Source organism: Lynx rufus, unplaced genomic scaffold (assembly GCF_022079265.1).
Source record: "Lynx rufus isolate CCGP_SWC_20201006 ecotype Redwood Valley unplaced genomic scaffold, mLynRuf1.p SCAF_8, whole genome shotgun sequence".
Classification (NCBI taxonomy): domain Eukaryota; kingdom Metazoa; phylum Chordata; class Mammalia; order Carnivora; family Felidae; genus Lynx; species Lynx rufus.
In genome coordinates this window covers 62,923,819-62,948,486 of record NW_025814896.1, presented here as the reverse complement: position 1 = coordinate 62,948,486, position 24,668 = coordinate 62,923,819, and the positions used below count along the sequence as shown (strand labels likewise).

Here is a 24,668-nt window from a genome sequence, read left to right as displayed (position 1 = left end):
TCTGGGCTGATAGCTCAGAGCCTCAAGCCTGCTTCTGATTCTGTGTTTCCCTGTCTCTCTGCTCCTCCCCCACTCATGCTCTGTCTCTCTCACTCTCAAAAACGAATAAATGTTAAAAAGAAATTAAAAAAGAAACCACAAGAATTTCCCAGATCTGAAGAATGACACACACACACACACACACACACACACACACACAAATACACAAAGAATAATTCCCCCCAAAATGTATGGAATATAAGAAATAATAGCAAGTTAATACATTAGGAAAAAATTAAGACATCTAAGTATTGCCTGTATAAAATTTTTAAATAATGATCTAAACAAAATCAACAAAGAAGTTGCCAGTAGGGAATTCCAGAAGGAAGTTAAAACTTGCCCAGATTCCTTTGTTCTTGTCTTAGGTTCTAGGGGTAGATATAGATGCTGTTTAACAATACACATTATTGGGGCACCTGAGTGGCTCAGTCAGTTAAGTGCCCAACTTTGGCTCAGGTCATGATCTCACAGTTCATGAGTTCAAGCCCTGCTTCAGGTTCCTTGCTGACAGCGTGGAGCCTGCTTGGGATTCTCTCTCCCCCCCTCTCTCTGCCTCACCCCTGCTCTCTCTCTCAAAAAAAAATAAGCTTAAAAAAAATACACATAATTAGAAATCTACAAATTTAAATCAGTGCATATCTTTAAAGAATAACCCATAGATACATAGGAATAGAATGTAGAAGGAGAAATGGATCCAAGAAAACATAATCAAAAGCCAGATTCATAGACATGACTAGCTATCTCCCAAGCATCATTTACTACTTTCCAGTTAAGAGCCAGAGTTTTGTGTGAGGATCCCACCCCTCCCCCATGGCCACAGACTCTGGGGGCTGCCTACTCCATCTCCAGCTTCAAGTACAAATCTTAATTAACTAAATCAGAGTATCTACTCCCTCTGCCCCAATAATTGTTTCAGGTGTGGACATGTGAGCCTTAGATCACCAGTAAACACACCTGGTTCTCAGCTGCGGGCAATTTTGCCTGCCTCCCCACCCTGAGACTTTTTGCAATGTCTAGAGAAATTTTTGGTTGTCCCAATGGAGAAGAGCTCTGGCATGTAGTAGAGAGAAGCCATGGAAGTGTTGAACAACCTACAGTGCAAAGGACAGCCCTCTGCAACAATTATTCAGCCCAAAATGTCCATGATGCCAAGGTAGAGAACCCCTGGTCTAAAGGAAAAATTATGGATACTTTACATCCCTTGACCCCTCAAGGAAGCAGCCTTGGGATGAAGCTGTTGCTGCAGATAGCAGATCTGAGGGATGGAAAGAATCAGGGTCCATGATGACACCACTAGTCACAGGCTCATTCTCCCACTGGGTATCCAGTTACCTGAGCCTTTCTTTAACTCCCTGTTGGTTAAGCCACTGTTTAACTGGGGTGTCTGTTACTCGCAGCCACAAGCATCCTGATAAACTAGGAAAGAAAGAAAAGAAAAGAGAACACAAAGAAAAGGAATGTATGTAGACAGAATAATGCCCCACGCTCCCATCCACCCCCCCAACAAAGACCTCCACGTCCTAATCCCCAGAATTTGTGATTATGTCACCTTGCATGATGAAAGATACTTTTGCAGATGTGATTATATTAAGAGGTTAGAGATGGAGGGACTATCCTGGGTTATCTGAGTGGGTCTAATGTAATCACAAAGGTTCTAAATTTTTTTTTCTTTTTTTTTTTCAACGTTTATTTTTATTTTTGGGACAGAGAGAGACAGAGCATGAACGGGGGAGGGGCAGAGAGAGAGGGAGACACAGAATCGGAAACAGGCTCCAGGCTCCGAGCCATCAGCCCAGAGCCTGACGCGGGGCTCGAACTCACGGACCGCGAGATCGTGACCTGGCTGACCGCGAGATCGTGACCTGGCTGAAGTCGGACGCTTAACCGACTGCGCCACCCAGGCGCCCCATCACAAAGGTTCTTATAAGGGAAAGAGGGAGGCGGGAGCAGCACAGGGAGAGAGATGTGACAAGGAGAGCAGAGGGTTGAGTGATGTCCTTTAGCGATGGAGGAAGGGCCTTGAGCCTAGAAACACAGGTGGCTTCTAAGAGCTGGGAAAGAAAAGGAACACAGATTCTCTCCTCTAGTCCCCAGAAAAAAAATGCAGCTCTGACAATATTTTAATTTTAGCCCACAAGACCCATTCAGACTTCTCATGTACAGAACTGTAAGGTAATAAATGTGTGTCATTGTAAGCCCCTCTAAGTTTGTAGTAACTTGTTTTAGCAGCAATAGGAAACTTAACACAGCATGGCAATTAGAAAACCCAAAATAAGATGGCAGGAGTACGTACAAACATAGCAATAATTACACAAATATGAAAGAGTTGACTACCTATTAAATAACAGAGGCTCTCAGTCTGGAGATTTTTTTTTTAATTAATTAATTTATTTTGAGAGAGAGAGTGCATGCATGGGAAGGGCAGAGAGAGAGGAGAGAGAGAATCCCAAGCAGGCTCTGCATTGTCAGCATGGAGCCTGACGCAGGACTCAATCCCACAAACCATGAGATCATGACCTGAGCCGAAATCAAGAGTCAGATGTTTAACTGAGCCACCCAAGTGCCCCTAGATGAGATTTTTAAACTCCAGCTATGTGCCATGGGTGAGAAAACACACTCACCTTTGATGGGAGGAGTTGCAAAGTCACACTGCAAGGGGTATGGATTTGAGAAGCGAAGGAGTTACTCTGGCATCTTTTTTTTTTTTTTAAAGTAATCTCTCCACCCATCGTGGGGCTCAAACTCACAACCCCGAAATCAAGAGTCGCATGCTCTACTGACTGGGCCAGCCAGAGGCCCTGTGGCTTCTTTTTGATCCACTTATAATACCTGGAAAATATACAAACATATCAAGATATAGCAATATTAATAACATATCGATTAATATTCACATAATAAAGTTGAAGTCAAAGTGAAAGAAAACTAAGAGGAAATAGTTCATATTGACAAACACTACAACAAAAAGGTAAAATAGTCTTAAAGCTCTTTACATCTAACAACATAGATTCAAAATGTGTAAAGTAAAATCTGCTGAAAGTACAAGGAGAAACTGACCAAAAACTACCCTGGAGACTTCAGTGTGCTTCTCTAAGAAACCAAAATATTAAGCAGTTCAGTTTTTAAAAATAAGGATAATGACTATTTGGGTAACACAGTAGGTTGATCTAATAGAAACATTCAGAACTGCATTTTTAAAAAGTTTTTGTGTACTTATTTTGAGAGAGAGAGCGCGCGCGCAAAAGTTGGGGAGGGACAGAGAGGAGAGGCAGAATCCCAACCAGGCTCAGCGCCACTAGCACAGAGCCTGATACGGGGCTCAAACTCCCAAACCACGAGATCACGACCAGAGCAGAAATCAAGAGTCAGATGCTTAACTGACTGCACCACCCAGGCACCCCTGAAACTGTATTTCTTGTTAATATTTATTTATTTATTGGGAAAGCACAATCAGGAGAGGGGCAGAGAGAGGGGACAGAGGATCTGAAGCGGGCTCTGCACTGTCTGACAGCCTGACGGCAGCAAGCCCGATGTGGGGTTCGAACTTACGAACTATGAAATCATGACCTGAGCTGAAGTTGGACACTTGGCCAGCTGAGCCACCCAGGTGACCCATGCATTTTAAGAGAAGAATACACATTCACACAGTTGACCATAGGCTCAGCTGCAAAGGAAATATTAACACATCCCCCCACCCAAAAATACTAATCAGACCATCTTCACTCACCACAGTGCAATAAAATAAGAAATGAAGAACAAAATGATAGCCAAACAACCACAAAAAAAGCCAACAACAAATATAAATCAACCGTATGTCTAGAAATTTCAAAACAGACTTGTAAAAAACTTCAAGAGATAGCAGGCCCAGAGCATAGATTTCCAAATAACCAATACAGCTCATAATCTAGCCCTCCTATTTACATAAGGCTATTTGTTCTCAAAGATTTGCTGACTTATATGAAAGTGTGGGAAAGTGGGAGAGTCAGGGAGGCAAAGACAGGCAAGACCCAGAGGGCCAGGAAAGGGATTGGCTGGAACAACAGGTTCTGTCAATCTGGAGATTGTAGGGATCTGACAGTTATCAACAGCCGGGTTTACCAAAGCCTAGAAGCATCTACTGAACTCAGTGACTTGGACAGGGGAGTCACTGGCATCCAGGGGAGGCCAGAGCAAGGCACTGGCAGGGAGGACAGTCTCTAGGAGCCTTGTTCCCAGCGCAGATGCCGTTTGCTTCTGATTCCGTGGTGCCAGTGAGCTCCTGTGTGCAGAGGGGAGAGGTGGCCACTGCAGGTAGAGGTCTAGAAACTAGAAAGAGCCCTCAGGTCAACATGTAGGAGGATTCCGGCTGGCTGTGACTAAACAATGCCAAAACACCCAAATAAAATGGGAACTGTCATTTTTCTAAACTTTGGAGTCAAATGGTGCCCAACACTCAAACTAGGAAGGTTGCCAATTGAACAGATGTGGGGTTTTTTTTATTATTATTATCTATACAGCACAAACTACAGGGCTTAGTTGACAGTTACCATATAGCAGATTACTTAGCCTATGTTTAGGATTCGTCTAGATAGCTCAGACCCCAAACATTCCACTTGTAGCCTCAATTATTCACGTTATTTGACTACATAAGTTAAAACACAGGATAACTACCCTTCTTTCCTTTGTACTATGTAACAGAACACCTGTTGGGCTGAAATTTTTTTTCCTTTTAAAAAAATCTCTTTTTAATATTTATTTTTGAGGGGGGTGGGAAGGGACAGAGAGAGAGAGGGAGGCACAGAATCAGAAGCAGGCTCCAGGCTCTGAGCTATCAGTACTCCGAAGAGGGGCTCAAACTCACAAACCACAAAATCACAACCTGAACCGAAGTGGACACTTAGCCGACTGAGCCACCCAGGTGCTCCTGAAGTTTTTTTCCTTTTAGTGTGAATTCATTCATGCCCTTATCCACACACCTACCTATCCATCCAGTTAACAAACATCCAAAGCAAACCTAATATATCATAGATTCCTGTCGCTTCAAGTGTCACTGTTCACATCTCCTCTGGATTACTTCTAGACAAGACAGACAAAGAATACGGTTTGAGGTGTCATGGTGCCAAACTGTATTCCAGAAAAACATGCTTATCAAAAAAAGTTCAGGGGCGCCTGGGTGGCTCAGTCGGTTAAGCGGCCGACTTCGGCTCAGGTCATGATCTCGCGGTCCGTGAGTTCGAGCCCCGCGTCGGGCTCTGTGCTGACAGCTCGGAGCCTGGAGCCTGTTTCAGATTCTGTGTCTCCCTCTCTGTGACCCTCCCCCGTTCATGCTCTGTCTCTCTCTGTCTCAAAAATAAATAAACGTTAAAAAAAATTTAAAAAAAAAAAAAAAAGTTCAAAATAAATAACTAAAAAGAAAGAGGAGGGTGAAAGAGGGAAAAAGAGGTGGGGTGGAGAGGAAACAGGGGTGAGGGGTGCTCCCATCAGAGGTGGGTGGCATCCTTCTTGCCTCTCCGACTGGGGTCTGATTTGCACAGGGGATTCTGTGTGTCTGAAGGTGCTGAGAAAAACAGCCGGTCCCAGGCAGCAGGGAAGGGGCAAGGTGAGCTAGGAGGGCAGGAGCAGGAGGAGTTTGAATTTTTTTAAATTCAATTATATTTATTTATTGTGAGAGAAGGGGGAGGGGCAGCGAGGAAGGAAGAGAGACAATCCCAAGCAGGCTCTGCATTGACAGCACAGAGCTCTATCCCACCAACAGTGAGATCATGACCCGAGCCAAAAGCCAGAGCCAGGAGCAGATGCTTAACGGACTGAGCCACCCAAGCGCCTGAGTTTGAACGTCTTAAACTCTATAATCTGGATTCTGCTGTCAGTGCCTGAGCTATTTTCCTCCTGCCCCACCTACCACCTCCCCACCTCACCCTCCTCCAACACAAAAGCACATTTTTTCCTAAGAATTCTGAGTCCGTAAGGAAAAAGAAGAGAGCAGGTGTCCTGTTGTCTTCCCCTGCCCCGCACCCCCACCCGGATCTCCGGTTTCAAGCCGCCGGCACTGGTACAGGTTTGTCCGCCCACCCCATCCCCGGACCCGGAGATTCCTGAGGGCTGGGACACCGAGTGCCCGGTTCTTCATCTGCAAAACCCTCACAGAATTGTCATGTGACTTGAGTATGTCCCTAAGACACAGCAGGAGCTCAGAACAGTGAGGACGCCTCGTCGGTGCTCTGCTGGCCACCCGCGAACGTAGGACCTGCGTGCGGGTCCGGGTCGCGCGCCGGTCCCTTCCCGGCTCTCCGCTCTCACCCAGCGTGAGTCCGAGCCCAGCAAGCAGCACTCACTAAATCTGGGGACTCTGGCCTCACCGCCGTCCTCGAGGGAAAAGGGGCTGACCTCAGTCGGTGCCAGTGGTGGCCGCTGTGCAACCCTAGGATGGCTGTGTAGACATTGCCATTTCTCGGATGCGGAAACAGAGCCTTCTATCCTCGGCCAGAACCTCCGAATTCAGATGCTCGGATTTTCAAATCCTCCTTCTTCCCATCACAGTCTGTCCTTCGGGGTCTCCCTGGGGTCCAGGCGGAAAGTCTGGGGACTGGAGACTGGGCACATTAGCGATCCTGCGTCTTAGGCCCCGGAGATATGCGTGGCGCCCTAGCACGTGCAGGGGGTTGAGCCCCCAACCCGGCGGGAAGCAGGGACGCCCCCACCGCGCGCACCGCTTCCCCCGCCAGGAAGCCGCCTGGCGGAGGCTGGGCAGAGGTAGCCCGGGGAGGCGCGGGGGGCGGCGCGGGGCCGGGACCAAAGTCCGAGAGGGGCCACGCGCGGTCCGCTGCCCAGACGCTGTGCAATCGCGAGGCGGGGGGTGGGAGGGTATCCCGCCCTTTGACCCCCGGGACGCCTAGGAACAATGCGGCCAATGGGCCGCTGGGCGGAGCCGAGCCCCTCCTATACCCGCGGGGTGCACGCGGTTCCAGATTGGGCTCCCGGGCTGCCATGGCGCGTCCGGTGAGGGTGAAGACTTGGGTAGAGGAGAACCGGGCCTCCTTCCTGCCCCCGGTCTGCAACAAGCTCCTGTGAGTCCCAGGGACGCTCCCGTCCTTCTGCCCTCTACCCTCACCTTTCCCTCCTCCGTCTGCACGCCGCATCCCTCACCCTCCAGTGCCCAGTTCCTTGATCCAGAAGTCTGCCATCCTCTTGTGCCTTCAGGGGAGGGGGAGGGCAAGCTGTTCCGGGTTCCACCGCCCTCATCTGTTCCTCTTTCTGGTGACTCTGCCTGGGAGATTGTGACCTTGACTTCTGAAGATGGCTGAGTGACTGAGCCTAGGAGAGATGCAGATGGCACCTCACCACCCTTTCCCCGGGCTCAGTCTCCAACCCCCAGTGACTCTCAGAAGTTTGGGGAGGTGGTTTTTCCATGCCTCAGAATTGCAGTAGAACCTGCAGGCAGAGGGTGATGTCAGAGGAGCAGCTCCTGTGGGAGGATCTTGATTTGGTGCTCTCCCCAGGCTTCTCTTTGCAGATGGACACACACGCCCACCTGGCCCTCCCCTGTGGCCCCTTCACCTCCCTCCCCTCCTCCCGGGCCCTGGGGCCCTGCCTGGTGTGCTCCCCAGCTCCCCGCTGACGCTCCCATGTCTGCAGAACATCCCCAACGGCCTGGCACCCCAAACCGCATGGCCACAGTCACACACTTTGACAAGCTAGACACTGTGCCCAGTGTTTTTACACCCTCTCACGTAGTTCTCACACATTAGCTCCATGAGGCAGGATTCTGGTAACTCTCCCAGTGTCCCACAGCTAGTGCAGGATGGGATCCAGACTCCAGCCCATGGAAGGGCTTGACTCCGAAATCCACGCTCTAGGTCACTGTGCAGCATTGCCACGGCTCACGGCCAACATCCCCCTCAAAGCAGCGTGTCTTCTACCACTGATGTTGCTCTCACCCCTTTCCTCCACTTCATCTCTGTGCAGCCTGGTTGTAGGTCCCCCAGTGTGCCCTAACGGTGTCTCGCCTCCCTCTACTCTTCCCCGGCCCTCTGGCCACTGCTCTGGCTCCACCCTTGTCCCTTCCAGCCTGGGTGGTAGCGACTGCCCCTGCCTCCAGCCCCCCACCCCAGCATGGCCTCCAACACAGCCCAGTATTAACAATCACAAAAGGCAGGCCCTGCCTTTATTCATTCAGCAGGTATTCACTGAGTACTTAGTACATGCCAGGTACTGTTCTGGACACTGGAGATGCAGCAGAAAACAAACTGACAGTCACTTCCTGGTGGCACTGACATTCGGTGAGAGGAGGCAACCAATAAATACAAACAGACAAGGGGTGGAGGCTGGCAGGCATAATGGGCCACAGGGCGGAATAGAGCTGCGGGCCCTCCACTGTGTTTGCTAGGGCAGTCAGGAAGTGTCTGCTCCAGGCCTCTCCTAGCTCCAGGTGGCTTGGTGGCAATCTTTGCCTTCCTTGGCTTCTGCTGCGTCACACTGATCTCTGTCCTCATCTTCGCAGGGCACTCTTCCTGTCAATGTATCTGTGTCTAAATCTCTCCCCTTTTAATAAGGATTAGAGGCCTACCCTACTCCAGGGTGACCTCATCGTGGCTTAACCAGTTATATCTGCAATGACCCTAGTTCAAAATTAGGTTACATTCTGATGTCCTGGGGGTGAGACTTCAACATATGAATTTCGGGTCAGGTGGGGGAGGGGGTCATATGAAATGGCTGGGGGGTTTTGAGCAGAGGAGAGACATGATCTGGCTGATGGGTTGAAATAGTTCTTGAGTGGGCTCATTCAAGGACTTTCCATATGTACCTAAATTATACAAAGTTGATTTGAAAAAGAAAAACTTTCCTAGGCTCCCTGGCACCCCTCAGGCCAAGATCAAACTGCTTAGCTGAGCTTTTGTGGCCTGGGGTGACCTGGTTCCACCTTCTTGTCATTGCTCCCCAAGACCACGCCCACACCACCAAGACCCCCAACACTTCCAGTCTCAGGCTATCTGCATCCAGCTTTCCCCTCCACTTCTTTCCCTAATTGCCTCACAGCTTCAAGCCAGCAGTTTCCAGGAGCAGAGAGTCTGTCTCATAATCAGACAGCTTGGGGAGAGGGGGTTAGATAAAGGTCATTTTACCCCTCCACTGCCCCCAGGCCCAGGAAGTGGTGCCTGTGGTTTGCTCTCCTGTAATTGGAGATCTTGAACAAGGCCAGGGATCCTGGTTGACGAAGCGATCGATCCACCACCGCCATGCTGCTCCCCCAACTAGGTCAGAGGATGTTGGGGACACACCCACAAATACACCGAGACACAGATACAGAAGGACACAGGTACACATGTATAATCTCAGACACACATACACACACTCTTGGATAAACAAGGCCATACTGGGGTGACAGGGGAGGGGGACAAATGTCAGAGATTACAGGGACAGTGATGCAGAAACAGCCCTGTCACCTCTCCCAGGTGTACCCAGGCTCCTTTCAGGCCCCCCACAGGCCCCGGCACCCCTCCTGTCCTGTCCCATGAGCTGATTCAGGACCTCTCCCCCTTGTCCATTGCAGGCACCAGGAGCAGCTCAAAGTCATGTTCGTCGGGGGCCCCAACATCAGGAAGGACTATCACATCGAGGAGGGTGAGGAGGTAGGCCTTCTACTGCCCCCCTTTTTTTAATAGCCCTGAAGGAGGGGGACACTTCCCAAGCAGGAGCCAGAGCCTGTGGACAGAGAGGGGTTGGTCAGATGGCTGATGGATGAAGGGGGCTTGATTGAAATCACAGGACAAAACTGCTGCCTGGAAGTTAGGGATACACAGTGGCACATCTAACAGCTCCCTGCTCCAACTCTGCTGGGGGAGCCCCCAGAAAGAGCCCGGACTCTGTGGGTATGAGAGGGAGGCTCTAACTATTGGGCATCACCCCTGGTCCTGGACACAGGGGCCGTCCATGTGCCAGGTGGGAAGTCCTGATCCCCTCTTCCTAAAATCTGAATATGAAAGATTGGCCTCCCAACTGAGACCTGCATGCTGAGAGGGACCTGGGTGCTCCACTCTGGTCTCAGGAGCCTAGTTCTCCGGGAAGGGTTGGGGCCGGGAGGCCCCCTCCTTATCTAGAGAGCCAAAGACATATCAGTTCCTAGGAGCTGTTTGACAGAGGGGAAGGTTGGGTGGGGGTAATTTGCACCGAATACCCTTTTGTACCTTGAATTTTGAACTGTGTTTCTGTACTGCCTACCTACCTGAAAGTGAACAAACAAAAGTAAAATTAAAAGAAAAAGATGAAGGGTGCCTGGGTGGCTCAGTAGGTTAAGCGTCCGTCTTCAGCTCAGGTCATGATCTCGCAGTTCGTGAGTTCGAGCCCTGCATCCAGCTCTGTGCTGACAGCTCAGAGTCTGGAGCCTGCTTCGGATTCTGTGTCTCCCTGTCTCTCTGCTCCTCCCCCACGCGCACTCTGTCCCTCTTTCTCTCTCTCAAAAATAAATCAATAAATAAATAAACATTAAAAAAAATTAAAAAGAAAAAGATTATCTCTCTCCCTCTCCCTCTACCCCTCTCCAGTGCCCTCTCTCGCTCTCTCTCTCTCAAAAAAAAAAAAAAAAAAAAAAGGAAGAAAAAGATGGGCCACCTTAAAGAAGGACACAGGTGGGTTTCCAGCTCTCAGGATCTCTGGTGACAAGAGATCAGGATAGGGAACTCCCACCCACCTCCTAAGGGCCCTGATGCGGGGGTTCAAGGTCCAGAGTCCAGCTTCCACCCCCACTGCTGGCCTCTGGGCCACAGCCAGAACTGGAAGGAGCACAGGAGAATCTTTCACTCAACAAATATTTACAGAACACCTGGGGGGGGCAGGGAGGGGGGTAAGGACCCCGGGCCAACAGAAGCAGCCTTGCAAAGCAGGCCAGCCCTTCACCTCTCCTAGCTCTCCTAGCCTAGCCACCTGCTTCTCAGCACACCTCACGGGAAACTGTCTGTGGGAAAAATCAGCAGGATTTTTCAGCAGCAGGACAAGACAGGATGGGATTGGGAGTGGCCACCAGGGGGGAAACTAGGCCTGTTGCAGGGTTTCTTTGCCTGCCTCGGTGAGCCTCAGGCCCCTCATCACTGCGGGTCCTGCATCCCCAGAAGCCCCTCAGGCCACTGCGCACGGGTGTGAGCGGTGGGGGTTCTCCCTGCCCATTGCCAGATTGCCCATCAGAGGGGTGACGCCACCTCCGCAAGTTTCTCTAGTTTCCCTGCGCTTGCCTTGACTTCTCTTAGTAGATACTGTGACAGGAACCTCTAACTGCTTACATGATAACATGTAACTATTGTTACATGATAACAATAGTTATTAATAACACCCCTTCAACTGTTTGGCTGGGGCTTTTAACACCTGTGCGGTGTGGGACTGGTGGAGAAAAAACATGCCTGCCTCCTTCTCCCCGTGCCTTGGGGTGATCTCAGTAAACACATTATTTAGGAATTTAGGATGGAATAGAAAAAACATAGTAGGGACCCCCAGGGAGATAGGAGGTGAGTGCTCCCATCCCCACAGACACCTGCCCCGCAGGCTTCCTGGCTTCCTGCTGGCCGTTTACACAGCCGAACTCCAAAGGCATTTGAACAGACGCTGCCCTGCCCGCCGTGTGGGGGCATCAGGTGGCCGGGGGAGCCAGCACAAGCTCCAGAGCTACACACAGACTCAGGTCCAAAGTGTAGCTCCAGGACTAACTAGGCGACCTTGGGCAGGTTGCTTCACTCTGAGCCTTTTTCTTTTTTTCCTTTCTATAGAAAATGGGGCTAATAATACCTTTGGAGGCTGTGGTAAAGATTTCTGATAATGTATAGGAGAGTGCTTGCACAGACCCTGGGACACAGTAAGGGGGCGCTTCTCCTTACCTGAAGGGCTCACTGAATTCCCCAGTGAGCCTCTCAGCCAGCCTCCTGCCCCCACACCAGAAACCAGCTATTCTGTCCCAGGTACTTCAGTCATCACTTGCATATCAAGATGTGATCCTGTGTGTCCCCAGCACACCCATCTGTAGCATGTGTCAGGGGAGGCTGGGGGCTCGGGGCAGGAGTGACAGAACTGCTCATAAAGGTCTTCAGGAAGTTTCTCAAGTTTCCGGGTCAGAACTCCAGCCAAGGACCTGGAAGAGGGATGGGGGAGGGTCTGAGCCTGTCTGCTGTCCTGTCCCACAGGTGTTTTACCAGTTCAAGGGCGACATGGTTCTTCAAGTCCTGGAGCGAGGAAAACACCGGGATGTGACCATTCGGCAGGGAGAAGTGAGGCTGGGCCCCAGGGGACGGGTGGTGAAGGACCACGGAGCAGAAACCCATTGTCCACTCATCCTGACTTTGGTTGGAGTGTGTCCTCCCTGCCTTGTCCGGCCTCCCTTCCTGGTCCTCAGGCCCTTCCTCCTGTGAACTTTGCATCCTCAGTAAGGCCTGACATTCCCTCCAGTTCCCAGCTGGAGGCTGGCAGAGAGGTGGGCTGGGTGGACCCTGTGGGTCGGTTGGGGAGGCCAGGACACTGCGGGCATCAAGGTCTCTGGGAGGGGATTGCATCCTTGCTGGCACCTTGTCCCCACCACTGCAGATATTCCTCCTGCCCGCTGGGGTACCCCACTCTCCGCAGAGGTTTGCTGACACTGTGGGGCTGGTCATTGAACGGAGACGGCTGAAAACCGAGCTAGATGGGCTCAGGTAAATGGGCCTTGTCTGGGGGTCTTGGGCAGAGACAGGGGGCAAGCAGCAGAGGAAAGAACACTAGACGGACCGGAGAAAGCACTTCCTGGCCACTGAGAGGGGTGGAAGCAGTGCAGACCCTGTGTTTGCTGGCTGACGGGGACAGGGTAGGGGAGGTGGTGGCGTGCAGTTGATGATGGGGTTAGGGAAGGATGCCCTCTTGACCCCCTGGGAGCCCATTCAGCCTAAAGGCTCCGGCTGGGACCGGAACCTGTGCTTCCCACACTGAGGTCTGCAGGGATTTGGGAGTGGGGATGCCAAAGTCAGAGCCCCCTGGCCAGGGCAGCCAGGCACACTGCTGCTCCTCCCAGCCTCCAACCCCAGGATGTATTCAGTCTCTGCCAGGATGCCCTTGGCTTATTTCTCTACCCCAGCTCATTCCACAACCAGTGCTAACATGTGTATGACACTTGCTAGAGCACCAGGCAGGTGCTTCAGGTGTATTTATCCATCTAACCCACCAGGGATCCTATGGGGTAGGTACTGTTATCATCTGTACTTTATAGACAAAGAGACTGGGCACAGGGAAGTTGAGTTTGCTAGAAAGTGGAAGAGCTGACATAGTAGAGAAATAGGAAATTAGGGTCAGGACAATCTAGATAGGAGCGTGAGTAAGCACCAAGGAAGGGACAGGGGGGCCTGGGTGGCTCGGTCCGTTGAGCATCTGACTTCGGCTCAGGTCGTGATCTCGTGGTTCGTGGGTTTGAGCCCTGCATCAGGCTGTGCACTGACAGTGCAGAGCCTGCTTGGAATTCTCTCTCTCTCCCTCTCTCTGCCCTTCCCCTGCTTGTGCTCTCTCTTTCTCAAATAAATTAATTAATTAATAAGTAAATAAATTAAATAAAATTAAAAAATAAATAAATAAAATAAAATAAATAAAACTGAAAGAAAAAAGTTAAAAAAAGCACCAAGGAAGGGACAAACACCAGTGCTGAGGGGGGCACTCTTTCTATAGCTGAGTTCCCACTGGGTTCCAATCAGTCACCTAGTTATTATCTGATGCAGCCTGTGTCTCAGAAGGACACAGATTTGTCCAAAAGCTAAACTATTTTTTTTGTTTTTTAATTAAGAAAATTAAAATTTCTCAACAAATTCCTGAGATCAGGATACTTTGCCCCGTATTTTCTGTTACAATGGATATTTTTTAATGCTTCCCTTTTTTCTAATCACCTGTCTTGAAATCAGGAAAAGTAAAAGAAAGCAAATAAACAAAGTTAAAATTATTTGTCAGGAAAGGGGTAAATTTTGTTATGTGAATGATATCTCAATAAAACAAGTAATAATAAAGAGAAAACCAAGGCACCTGGGCGGCTCAGTCTATTAAGCATCCCACTCTTGGTTTCAGTTCAGGTCATGATCTCACACTTTGTGAGTTCCAGCCCCACATCAGGCTTCAAGCTGACAGCTCAGAGCCTGCTTGGGATTCTTTCTCTGCCCCTACCCTCCCTGCTTGCTCTCTCTCTCAAAACAAATAAATTTTAAAAAAAATTGTTTTATTCTCTCTCTCTCTCTCTCTCTCTCTCCCTCTCTCACTCTCATTCTCTCTCTCTCTCTCTCTCTCTCTCTCTCTCTCTCTCTCCCCCTCTGCCCCTCCCTGCTCAGGCATATGCTGTCTCTCTAAAAAACAACAAAAACCCCCTTAATGTTAGTGGTTGCATATACTGATCTACTGCATAATGGTCTGTTGTAGAAACAGAGGCCTGCCTTTCAATTCCAAAATAATTTTTCACATGGGGCTTTATATAAGGGAGTCTTTAGTGACAGAGTGGACAGTGTCCTCAGTAACATTTTTATAGCAAATTCAGTAACAGATTTTATCTGGATGCCTTTTTTCCCCTTAAGATTTATTTTTAAGTAATCTCTACACCCAATGTGGGGCTCGAACCCACAGCCCCGAGGTCAAGTCACCTGCTCCACTGACTGAGCTAGCCAGGTGCCTCTGGCTACTTTTGACCCTTAGTAAAAGCCAGGGACTCAGCATTAAAATGCCACTCTGAAGGCATGCTTCCTGTGACCAGCTCCATGCCAGGATAGAATGTGAGGTGCCAGACGGGGTGGATGCAGCGTGTCTGTAAACCACGTCCCATGAGCAGGACCACTTCTCTTTTTCGGGAGGGGTTGACAAGTGGACGGAGCTGGCCTGGGCCCTGGGAGCTGAGCCTGAGGTTAGACATTCGGTCAGCGGAAGTGCTGCACACACAGGGTCCTGACGCACAGCCCCCATCTGCTAGCGGAGGAGCTCACCGAGCCAGGCTGGGGATTGGGTGGGCTTCCAAGAGTTTCCTAGAGACTGTGTGCCTGTGCACAATGACCTCCCTCTGGAGAAGAGGTCTAGTGCTTTGCTCCAATTCTCAAAGGCATCCATTACCCTTCAAGGAGCAGGACACCTCATCTGGGGGGCATCTTCTGCATGTTGGATTCTTAAGGTTCCATGCACTCTGATCTAGAGCTCAGCAGGCAGGCAGAGCATCCAGCCACAGGCCCCGTATTCAGGCTCAGCCTTGGCTTCCTCTTTGTAACTGATGTTTTCTGTGTTTCTAAGACTCTCAGATCTTGTAATGCTATGTAATCCTTGCCAAGTTACCCAGCTTCTCTGAGCCTCACAGTTCCTATCCATTTTGTAAAGTTTGGGGAACCAGGAAGGCAAATGGGGTCAATAATACCCACTCCGGAATTTGAGGTACACGGTGCTTTTGGGAGAGCCAGGTTTGGGCAAGCAAGCATTGGCCACTAGGGTGTGCTAACAGGGTGAAGCAGGCAGCTAGCTCTGCAGGGCTAGCTGGGGTCCAGACTTCCACAAGCAGAGCCAGGCTGCCTGAGGCTATCCAGGTGGGGAGCTGGGTTGCCTGTCCTTTGCTCTGGCAGGTACTACGTGGGGGACACCACGGACGTCCTGTTTGAGAAGTGGTTCTACTGCGAGGACCTTGGCACACAGTTGGCCCCCATCATCCAGGAGTGAGCCCCCAGCCCAGCCCCTGCATCTTGCTCTCTGAGGCCCCCTGCACCGGCTGGGAAGGGCAGACCCATCCTAGCGATACTCTGTAGAAGTAGCCCCCACATTGGAGCCATCATGCCTGGGATTTGGTGGGGGAGGTCGGCCCTCCTGGGGTGGGAGGGCCTGGGGGGGGGGAGGAGGGGAGTGCTCCATGGGGCTGGAAGCGAGGGGAACCCACAGCAAGTTGTGGGGGGCCTACGAGGGTGTGGGCTCCCACACCTGAGAGTATACGAGTATGTGTGTACATGTGTGTCTCACTGGCCACTCCTCCTCCCCATTTCTCCCTGCAGGTTCTTCAGCTCTGAGCAGCACAAAACAGGAGAGCCCATCCCTGGTGAGCCCCCTGAACCACCTTTCCCCCTCCCTCTCTGCTTTCCCAGAGTAGAATGGGTCTTGGCCCAGAGTGCCAGTCTCCTTTTGAGGACTCTGCCTAGTACCCAGAGTGTGAGATCATGGCACCAAATAGTACCCTCCACATGGCTGCTTGGGGCTTGAGCTGGCTCCAGAGCCCTTTCTGGTGATTTAGAGCTGGGACCCCTGGGCCTGCTGGGGCTGGGCGGGCTGGGCCAGAGGCCACTGACACAGCTGTGCTGTGGGTGCAGACCAGCTGCTCAAGGAACCGCCATTCCCCCTGAGCACCCGATCTGTCATGGAGCCGATGTCCCTGGAGGCCTGGCTGGATCGCCACCGCAGAGAGCTGCAGGCAGGCACACCCCTCAGCCTGTTTGGGGACACCTATGAGACACAGGTAATGAAGCCGTGGGCCACTCAGGACATCTACCTAGCAGCCCTAGGAAATGGCAACTAATCACACACACACACACACACTCACACAGAGTTTGGGAAGTTGTGACATGAACAGAGGCCTTCCTGTTTTCTCCTTGACTCAGAGAATGATGACTTTGCTATGAATGGAGTACATGGTCTCAAGCAGTCTTTCTTTGCCTTCAGAGTAGGAGTTGCCCCATCTACTGACTAGTTCCTGAGGGTTTAGAGTTATCCCTCTATTAGGAATTCCTGAGCCTTTGGCCAGTGTTAGCCTGGGGAGCCAGAAGGAAGAGAGGTGCCTGGGGGGTGAGGGGTGGGTGGAGTGATGGACAGGGAGAGACCCACCCAAACAAAGCTGGCCTTCTTTCATTCAACATTTATTGAGTGCTTATTATGTGTCCGGCTTTGGTAGGAAAATTAGAGTCACTGCCTCGAAGAGTGTATGGTCTGATAAACAGACAAGTTCAACAATTACCATAATCACGTGGTATGTTATTTGATAGAGAAGCTTCAGCAAGCCATAGGACAATAAAGGTGGAACCCAGGCTGGGAGGGAAGTCAGGGAAGACTTCCTGGAGGAGGTGATGTGTAAGCTGCATTTTAAAGCAAATTTAGGCATTTGCAAAAGGAAGAAAGGGAGACTGAGAGCATCCCAAGTGAGGGAGAAGCATGAGTAAGGGCATGGAAGCTTGAAACAGCCTGGCACTGCAAGTAGCTGAGGTTGGCAGGAGCCAGGACAGGGGACAGCAGGAGCCAGGAGTGGGGGCAGCAGGCACCATTGCTAGATGGCAGGAGTAGCAAGCAGTGCCCAGGTCCTGACAGGTCTCCTGGGCTGGACAAGGTGTAAGGATTTATCCTGGAGACAACAGAGCTTCCCCCAAGCATTAAAGCAGGGAGATGACGAATCCCCCTTCAGAAAGATCACTGTACTGTGTGGGGACAGGATCAGAAGGCAAGGGCAAGCGTGGAGGCGAGGAGACCTGCTAGGAGGCTCGTGCTTGCTTGTGCTTTACAGTTTGCCACTGGCACATCCCTTGCTGTTTGAATTAGACATTCTCGTGGAGAGATGCTCACTGGATACAGACCTGCCCTGAAAGGTCTGGCCTGCAGACACCTGAGCTTACATGGGGCTGTGAAAGCAGGTGCACACCACAAAGCCCCTCCCAGCCCATCAGGGCAACGGCCTTCAGCACCAACTGGCCTCATGGCCCCGCCTTCCACCTCTTTCACACCCCTGCTCCCACCTGCTCCGGTTTATGGTGACAGGTATCTACTGAGTCCCACTCTGGGCCAGCAGGAGCGCAGCCTGCACAGTAGCTGTGTGCTTCCAGGCGAATGCAGGCCAAAGAGGTTCATCCCCACCCATTTCCTTCCTCGTTCTTAGGCCAGAATCTCATGGAAGAAGGGAGGTGGGCACTCTGGGGAACTATGTGTGTGTGATACATAAGTCCACACTAGGCCGTGTACACACAAGTGTGTGTGTCCCAAGTGTGCCCCTGGCAGTCATGCCTTCGCATGGGTCAGCAGTAGTTGTGATGGGCATCAGAGGAATCCGATGTGCATGTGTGTGTGAAAGGCAAGCATGTGTGATCCCAGATAACATGTGGGCAGCTCTGTTCATCACGGATGCAGCAGGGAAGCCTGGGCCTAGCAGCCTTCCTCTCTGAGTCCCGGTCTTTGCTCTACACATGAAGATAAGGCTGTGCCTGGTGCTGTGGGCCTGGTGTCCGGGGGCCAGGTTCAAGACCATCTCCCATGTGGGGCAGAAGCAACAGAAAGATGTATGTCACTTCCTACCAGGTGATTGTCCATGGACAAGGCAGCAGCAAAGGCCCAAGACAGGACGTGGATGTGTGGCTGTGGCAGTTGGCAAGTGGGGCCCCTGGGAGAGGGTGGTACATCCTTCTGCCCATGGGGACAGGCTGCTCCTGGACTTTGGACTCCCAGAGCCTGGGGCAGCTCCCAGGGCCTCCTTGCCAAGGCAGACTCAGGGACTCTTGGACAGGTGTTGAGGCCCAACAGCCTCCATTCAGTTCTCCTGCTCCTCTTTCCCAGGAGGGCTCCTCTGTGGTGACAATTGGGGAACAGCGCCTGAGCCTGGCCCCCGATGACAGCCTCTTGGTGCCAGCTGGGAATGCGTGAGTGCACGGGAGGACTTTCCCCTAGCTGTGGGAGCCCGCTCCTTTCCCTGGGATCCTCAGGGCCCACCTGTCTGACCCCTGCCCACCCGTGTCTCCACAGGTATGCCTGGGAGCGAGGGCAAGGCTCTGTGGCCCTGGCTGTGACTCAGGATCCTGCCCGCAAGAAGCCCCTGGGGTGATCCTCTGAGTGTGGCCCCAAAACAGCCTCCCCCCCACCATCAGTCTCCTGCCCTCTCTGCTTCTGCATGTACCACTGCTGAGCCACTCAGCGTCCCGGAGCCGGACCCTGGACATCATCATCATCCTCTCAGCTGAGATGCCAGGCTCTTGGGGGGCTGGTCACACCCCTTCTCCTCTAACAGCTCTCTGCTCACTGCCCTGCACGGTTCTGCTAGCTGGTCTGCTCCTTGAGGCGGGGCTGCCTCTCCATCCCTCTGTCCCCACATGCTCAGCACAGCACTTGCCTGCCACCAAAAAGGCCCTCAATAAAGGCTTCCTGGTGGACACTCATGTATCCGCATGTACACAGACTGTCACTAATGGCAGACCTTGTGTGCTCCTGTGACTGTGTGTCTGTGTGTGTGTGTCTGGGGTGGTGGGGGGCACTGGTTGACAGTCCAGGATGTGAAGGCAGAGGCTGGCGCGAACTTGGGCTGCAGCAGGGCATTGCTCTGTGCAGGAAATGAAGGGAGAACACGGGAATGTCCCAGGGAGGCCCCCTGTGCAGGGCCAAGCGGCCATGAGAAAACGAGTTTGCCCTGGTGCCCAGGGCAGATAATCCAAACAAATGATAAAAATTAGATGTTTTTCTGAACGTTAGCTCTGCGCTAGGGAATTCCCTAGAAGTTTTTACATACATTATCTCATTGAATCCTCACCATACTCTAGGAAGCTCAGAGAGGTTTGGGAAACCAGCAGCTCTGTTTCCAAGCAAGGCCTGTCTGCATTCAAAGCTCAGGCTGGTGGGCTTACCACCCTGCACTCTGCGGTCGCAGCCTGTCTCCCTCAGCCTTGGCCAGATGGGAGCCCAGGACAGGGGAGAGGCCTGGAGGCTCTGAGAGAGAAAGAGACCAATGGCCACTGTGCCCAAAACCCAGAGGCCTTGGCAGAGTTGGCACACGTGGCACTCTGCTGACCCCAGCCCGCTGGCGAAGGGGGTGTCAGGTCCTGCAGCCTGGAACCGCAGCCTCCTTTGGTGCTGTCCCAGGTTATCAGGAGCTTGACACCCTCGTGTCCGTGCATAGGCCTGGCCCCATGGCCTCCTGAGAACACCACGCAGTGGAGGAGCAGGACTTGCACCTTGTCTGAAGACAGCCCCAGCCTCCACTCCTCTCTCTGTAGTGAATGCTGGGTAGGGATGGAGTGGGGTAGACAGTGGACAGGGAATCTGGAAGGCTCTAAGGATTGTTCTGTTTGGGGGAGAAACATCCAGGTCCCAGGCCATGGCAGTAGAAATTGGCAGGGAGCCCTCTGCCTGTGGGAGGTATTTCATCCTGTACATGGACTCTGGACCATCAGGAACCTGGGAATAACGACAGCAGGCTGGCAGGGCACAACAGGCTTATTCCACGAGGCCGTGAGCACCACAGTCAAGGTATTGACTGGACTGCCCACTGCGCTCGCCTGGAACAATGTTCTGTTGGCACCACACTCCCTTGCCACCAGAGCTGGTGAGGGCAGAGAAACAACCGCCCAGTCTGTATGTAATGGGGTGGGGGCTGATGTCCAGGGTGGCCTGCATGATCCTGAGCTATGGGTGCCAGGACCAGCTCCAGCCTTCAGGCAAGCAAATGTCTGATCCCTCAGGGCTATGAACACTTTTCCCCACCTTACCCCAGCTGGGCCTTCCTCCCACTTCAGGGTCCTCTTGGGCTTCCATCACCCCACTGCTGAGCCTTGCTCTCCTCCCCTGCCCAGGGCAGCATAGACTCCCCCCACCCCCCTTCAGAGACCATGTGGCCAGGTCACTCGATGTAGGGCAGGGAGGGAGGAGGGAGGGCTGCAGGGGTGGGGGGAGCCTACAAACAGGAACGCTGGGTGTTTCTCAGTGGCTGCAAGGATGCTGATGAAAACCCCAGGATATTGAGTCATCGTGGTGGCCAGCTAATAGTGAGCATCATTCCACTCTGCCCTGAACACTCTTGCAGGGGTAGAAAGACTGGAAACTTCTCTCAGGTCTGTGGCCTAAGCAGCCCATGGAATCTCATAACCTGAGCTCTTCCTCTCCCCTCCTTTCTCTCCCTCCCTCTACTCTTCCTGCCTCCCTCTCTCCTTCCCTCTCCTCCTCTCCCTCTGCCTTCACCACAGACTGGGGGTCACCTGGAGAGGCCTCGGCTCCCTGCCACCCAGCCTCCTCCCCCATAGTATCTGCCTTCCTGGCACCAGCCCTGGGTGTGGAGTTTGTCCTGGGCCTTCTGGGGAACAGCTTGGCACTCTTCATCTTCTGCTTCCACACGCGGCCCTGGACGTCCAACACAGTGTTCCTGGTCAGCCTGGTCATTGCCGACTTTCTCCTGATCATCAACCTGCCCCTTCGTGTGGACTACTACTTCCTGCACGAGATCTGGCGCTTCGGGGCCACTGTCTGCAAAGTCAACCTCTTCATGCTGTCCACCAACCGCTCGGCCAGCGTGGTCTTCCTCACGGCCATCGCACTCAACCGCTACCTGAAGGTGGTGCGGCCCCACCACATGCTGAGCCGGGCTTCTGTGTGGGCAGCCGCCAGAGTGGCCGGGGGACTGTGGGGGGGCATCCTGCTCCTCAACGGACACCTGCTCGTGACTGCCCATACTAACCAGTCCTGCCTCAGTTACCAGCTGGGCAAGAACACCTCGGCCTCACTCCGCTGGCACCAGGCACTGTTCGTATTGGAATTCTTCCTGCCGCTGGCACTCATCCTCTTTGCCATCGTGAGCATCGGGCTCACCATCCGGCGCCGCAGCCTGGGTGGGCAGACAGGCCCGCGGAGGGCCGTGCGCATGCTGGCCGTGGTGGTGGCTGTCTACATCATCTGCTTCCTGCCCAGTGTCATCCTTGGCATGGCTTCCATGGTGGCTTTCCGCCTGCATGCCTGCCACATCCTCAACATCTGCTCCCAGCTCTTCCACGGCTCCCTGGCCTTCACCTACCTCAACAGTGTCCTGGACCCTGTGCTCTACTGCTTCTCAAGCCCCAACTTCCTCCGCCAGGGCCGGGCCCTGCTGGGCCTCAGCCAGAACTGGCAGGGCTCAGCCAGCGAAGAAAGTTCCTACCAGCCTTCTGCTAGGTACCGGGAGGCCTCTAGGAAGGCAAAGGCTACAGAGAAGCTGCAGGCGGAGGTCTCACTGGAGTCATAAGGCCTGTCTCAGGACAGGGGGTTTGCAGTGCCATGGAAGTAAGGACGGCCAGGATCTGACCTGGAGGGATGAGGTCACTCCCCGGACTATTGCCAGCTCAGGGCGCCTCACCCAACTGGACATCTGCAGGAACCAGTTGGGTGACAGGAAAGAAAAGGGTTTTGACCTTACAGAGCAGTGTATCCTGGATGATGTCCCCAGAGCACAGGAAAAGAGCACTATGGCAGGTGGAGACAGGCAGAGCCTGTGTCAGCTCCACCCCAAAGGGATACACAGCTGCCCAGTCCACGGGCCAGAGTGTGATGACTGTGAGAGCACAGGCCTTGCTTTAGAGATTGGGCCTCTGCATTTTCTCTTATCTCATTTGTCCCTTTCAATGCTAATAAACTTCTTTTTGAAAATGCAAGCTTGCCTCAGCTGTTCTAAGGAAAACCCAATGTCTTTGGGTCCATCTGGCCCTGGGGTTCAAAGTGAGTGCCCAAGATGAAGGGAAACTCAGGGGACACAGTGGGGAAGCCATCTGGGACACCATCCTTCCACATTGCTCCTGGGGCTCTGAGGTGGCCTTCAAGGCAGAACTTCTCTGGGTTACAGGAAGGGCAGCTTCTCTGGATCCCCAGGAGACCCCTGCTCCTCTCTGGCCTTCAGCACCACTTCTGTGATCCTTGAGGTCTCACCCAAGGCACTAAGGGCCCAGCCCAGCTCTCCTCTGGAACAACAAGGAGATCTTCCACCTTGGAAGTTACTTCATCCAGGTCAGGCTCCTAGCTCAGCTTGGGCTCCCCCCGCCCCACCCCCGCTAGCTTCCCTCAGCCCCAAGTACCCTTCCCTGGCCTTGGAACCTGTGGTAGCTGCTACCCCACCAGGACAGGACCCCAGGTGAGGACAGGGGCCTCAGAGTCACCAGGACTGACTTTCATAGCCCTCTCCCAGGACCAAAGCCACCTTGCCCACCTCCATCCCTTTGTTCTGCTCAGTATGCCTGTGATCAGTCTCTGAAACCACCTGGGCTAACCCATCCACTGGCCTGAGTCCCCCAGGCACAAGACGTATACCTGGCATGAATTAGGGTTTTTTGGTGGGTGAGGGGGGCAGTGGTTGGCCTTTCGGTCCACAGGGGAAGTCATTCTTTGGTAACTGCTTTTAGGCCAAATTCCTAAAATACTTATGCAGACCCAATCTGCATTTTCTACTCTAATCTCCTAACTGTAACCTGGGAAAGCAACAAATTTTCTAATCTAGGTTGGGGGAGGGGGAGGCATAGCCTTCAAAGTTTCCAAAGGGCTACTTAGAGGTCAGTAGGGTCCCAAATATGCACCACCTGAACCCTGTGTGTCTCCAGCCCTGGCTACCTCAGAACAACGAATACACATGCATCTCCCTGCTGCAGGGACAGAAGAAGCTGGAACTACTTCTCCACTCATCACCTCACCCATGAACTTCTAGACTTTAGGTATAGGTTCTGATGAATGGGACCAAATCCCCTCTCCCCAATTCCCTTTGGAGTTTTAATCCAAGTGCAACCCTCTCATATCATAGACAGGGATGCTTTCCCTCTATTAAAAGTCTTCAAAAATGGAGGTCAAAGCCTAGGAGTCACTAATGTCCCGGGAGGGAGGCATCTAGGAGCCATGCAGATGTTGGGGTGGGAGATGGAGAACGTGTCAGGTGGAGGGAGGTGGCCTGGGGGACAATAGGTTGGATGGATGCTGGAACCCATCTCCCTGGTGTATCTCCAGCCCTCTTTCCTTTTCTGAAAACACCAGCTGCTCTCAGAAACCTACAGAGAAACAGAGAACTCAAACCAAGGGTGTGCTGCTTGGACCCCTACAAGGTGGCTCCTCATGTGTCCCTGCCCTCCATGGCCCCCTGCTCCATGCCTCCCTTCTTGCTGCTGTCTCTTTCACCCTCCTAGAGTCACTTCTAGGGACTCCCCACCTCTCCACCTTCTGCCATGGGGAAGAACGGGCCAAGACCGGCCCAACCCAACCTCAGCTTGAGATTTGTTATTGCCAAATCAGACTGGAGGCTGGGCTGGGGACTGAGCACTTTCTCATGGAGCCCCACCCCTAGGGTGCTAACACACACTGTGTGCTGAACGCCAGGCACTTCCCCTCTGGTACCATCTCTTTCCATGTTTGTACCAGCATGGGCATGGGTGGCTCTATGGGAAAGTGGGGCTCCATGTGCCATTTCCTCCCTCTTCTCTTTGCTGGCCCCTTCTCTACCCTATCATGTCCTCCCACCCTCAGCAACTGGGCTCACTTGCCCTGCCCCCACCTCCCAATTTAAGGGAGTAACCAAATGGTTCCCATGGCTTTCATGCAGTGCTCTCTCCCCTTTGAGGTGTCCTAGGGTAGAGATCAGTCACAGAGTTTGGGCCCACTCCTAACCTGCCCAGGATCCTCCTTGCCCCTCATCTTGACATTGGACTGTTCTCTCTCTGACGACTGAGCCACCCTACCTTTCACAAGGTCCTTCCTGGTGTCCCTCATGGGAGAGAAGCAGGGATTCAGGCTGCCTCCACACTCCCTACATGGAAGGCCTCCCTGGTCCTAACCTTGAATTAATTCATCTGTGAAATGGGAACATTGATTTGGCTCTCATCCAACTCCAGGGGTTGGAGATGGAAACAACTGATATGCCTGAGTGCTGAGTGAAAAAGGTAATTATTACATAGTGGGGGAGTGGGGAGAAGGAATGA

At 52.5% G+C, this 24,668-nt stretch overlaps 2 protein-coding genes and 1 long non-coding RNA gene across 5 annotated transcripts; 2 read left to right on the top strand and 1 right to left on the bottom strand.

Annotated features, from left to right (window-relative positions):
* Positions 1-933: 933 nt before the first annotated feature.
* Positions 934-7,230, bottom strand: LOC124504257 (uncharacterized). Of its 3 annotated transcripts, XR_006960357.1 has the most exons (4): positions 7,127-7,230; positions 6,403-6,601; positions 2,661-2,868; positions 934-1,455 (listed from the first exon to the last, which is right to left on the bottom strand). It is a non-coding gene; the product is annotated as an uncharacterized LOC124504257 (long non-coding RNA). The 3 variants fall into 3 exon arrangements; XR_006960356.1 differs by lacking the exon at positions 934-1,455 and having other exon boundaries at positions 2,557-2,868; positions 6,351-6,601; XR_006960355.1 differs by lacking the exon at positions 934-1,455 and having other exon boundaries at positions 2,557-2,868.
* Positions 7,003-19,399, top strand: HAAO (3-hydroxyanthranilate 3,4-dioxygenase). The gene is made up of 10 exons (XM_047069682.1): positions 7,003-7,082; positions 9,566-9,644; positions 12,180-12,263; positions 12,577-12,683; positions 15,591-15,680; positions 16,011-16,054; positions 16,323-16,468; positions 18,289-18,357; positions 18,544-18,626; positions 18,730-19,399. Exons 1-10 carry the CDS (start codon positions 7,003-7,005, stop codon positions 18,806-18,808), a joined length of 861 nt encoding a protein of 286 aa, XP_046925638.1. The 3' UTR covers positions 18,809-19,399.
* Positions 19,400-20,744: 1,345 nt separating this feature from the next.
* OXER1 (oxoeicosanoid receptor 1) lies at positions 20,745-22,364 on the top strand. Its single transcript, XM_047068458.1, has one exon. It carries the CDS (start codon positions 20,825-20,827, stop codon positions 21,962-21,964), a length of 1,140 nt encoding a protein of 379 aa, XP_046924414.1. The 5' UTR covers positions 20,745-20,824; the 3' UTR covers positions 21,965-22,364.
* The last annotated feature ends 2,304 nt before the right edge of the window (positions 22,365-24,668 follow it).

Excerpts from the sequence above, each read along its gene's own strand:
- HAAO (XM_047069682.1), top strand. The coding sequence starts at position 7,003 with ATGGCGCGTCCGGTGAGGGTGAAGACTTGGGTAGAGGAGAACCGGGCC. Across the intron at positions 16,469-18,288 it reads GGGACACCTATGAGACACAG|GTGATTGTCCATGGACAAGG; the intron begins GTAATGAAGCCG and ends ACTTCCTACCAG. Across the intron at positions 18,358-18,543 it reads ATGTGTGGCTGTGGCAGTTG|GAGGGCTCCTCTGTGGTGAC; the intron begins GCAAGTGGGGCC and ends CCTCTTTCCCAG.
- OXER1 (XM_047068458.1), top strand. The coding sequence starts at position 20,825 with ATGGAATCTCATAACCTGAGCTCTTCCTCTCCCCTCCTTTCTCTCCCT.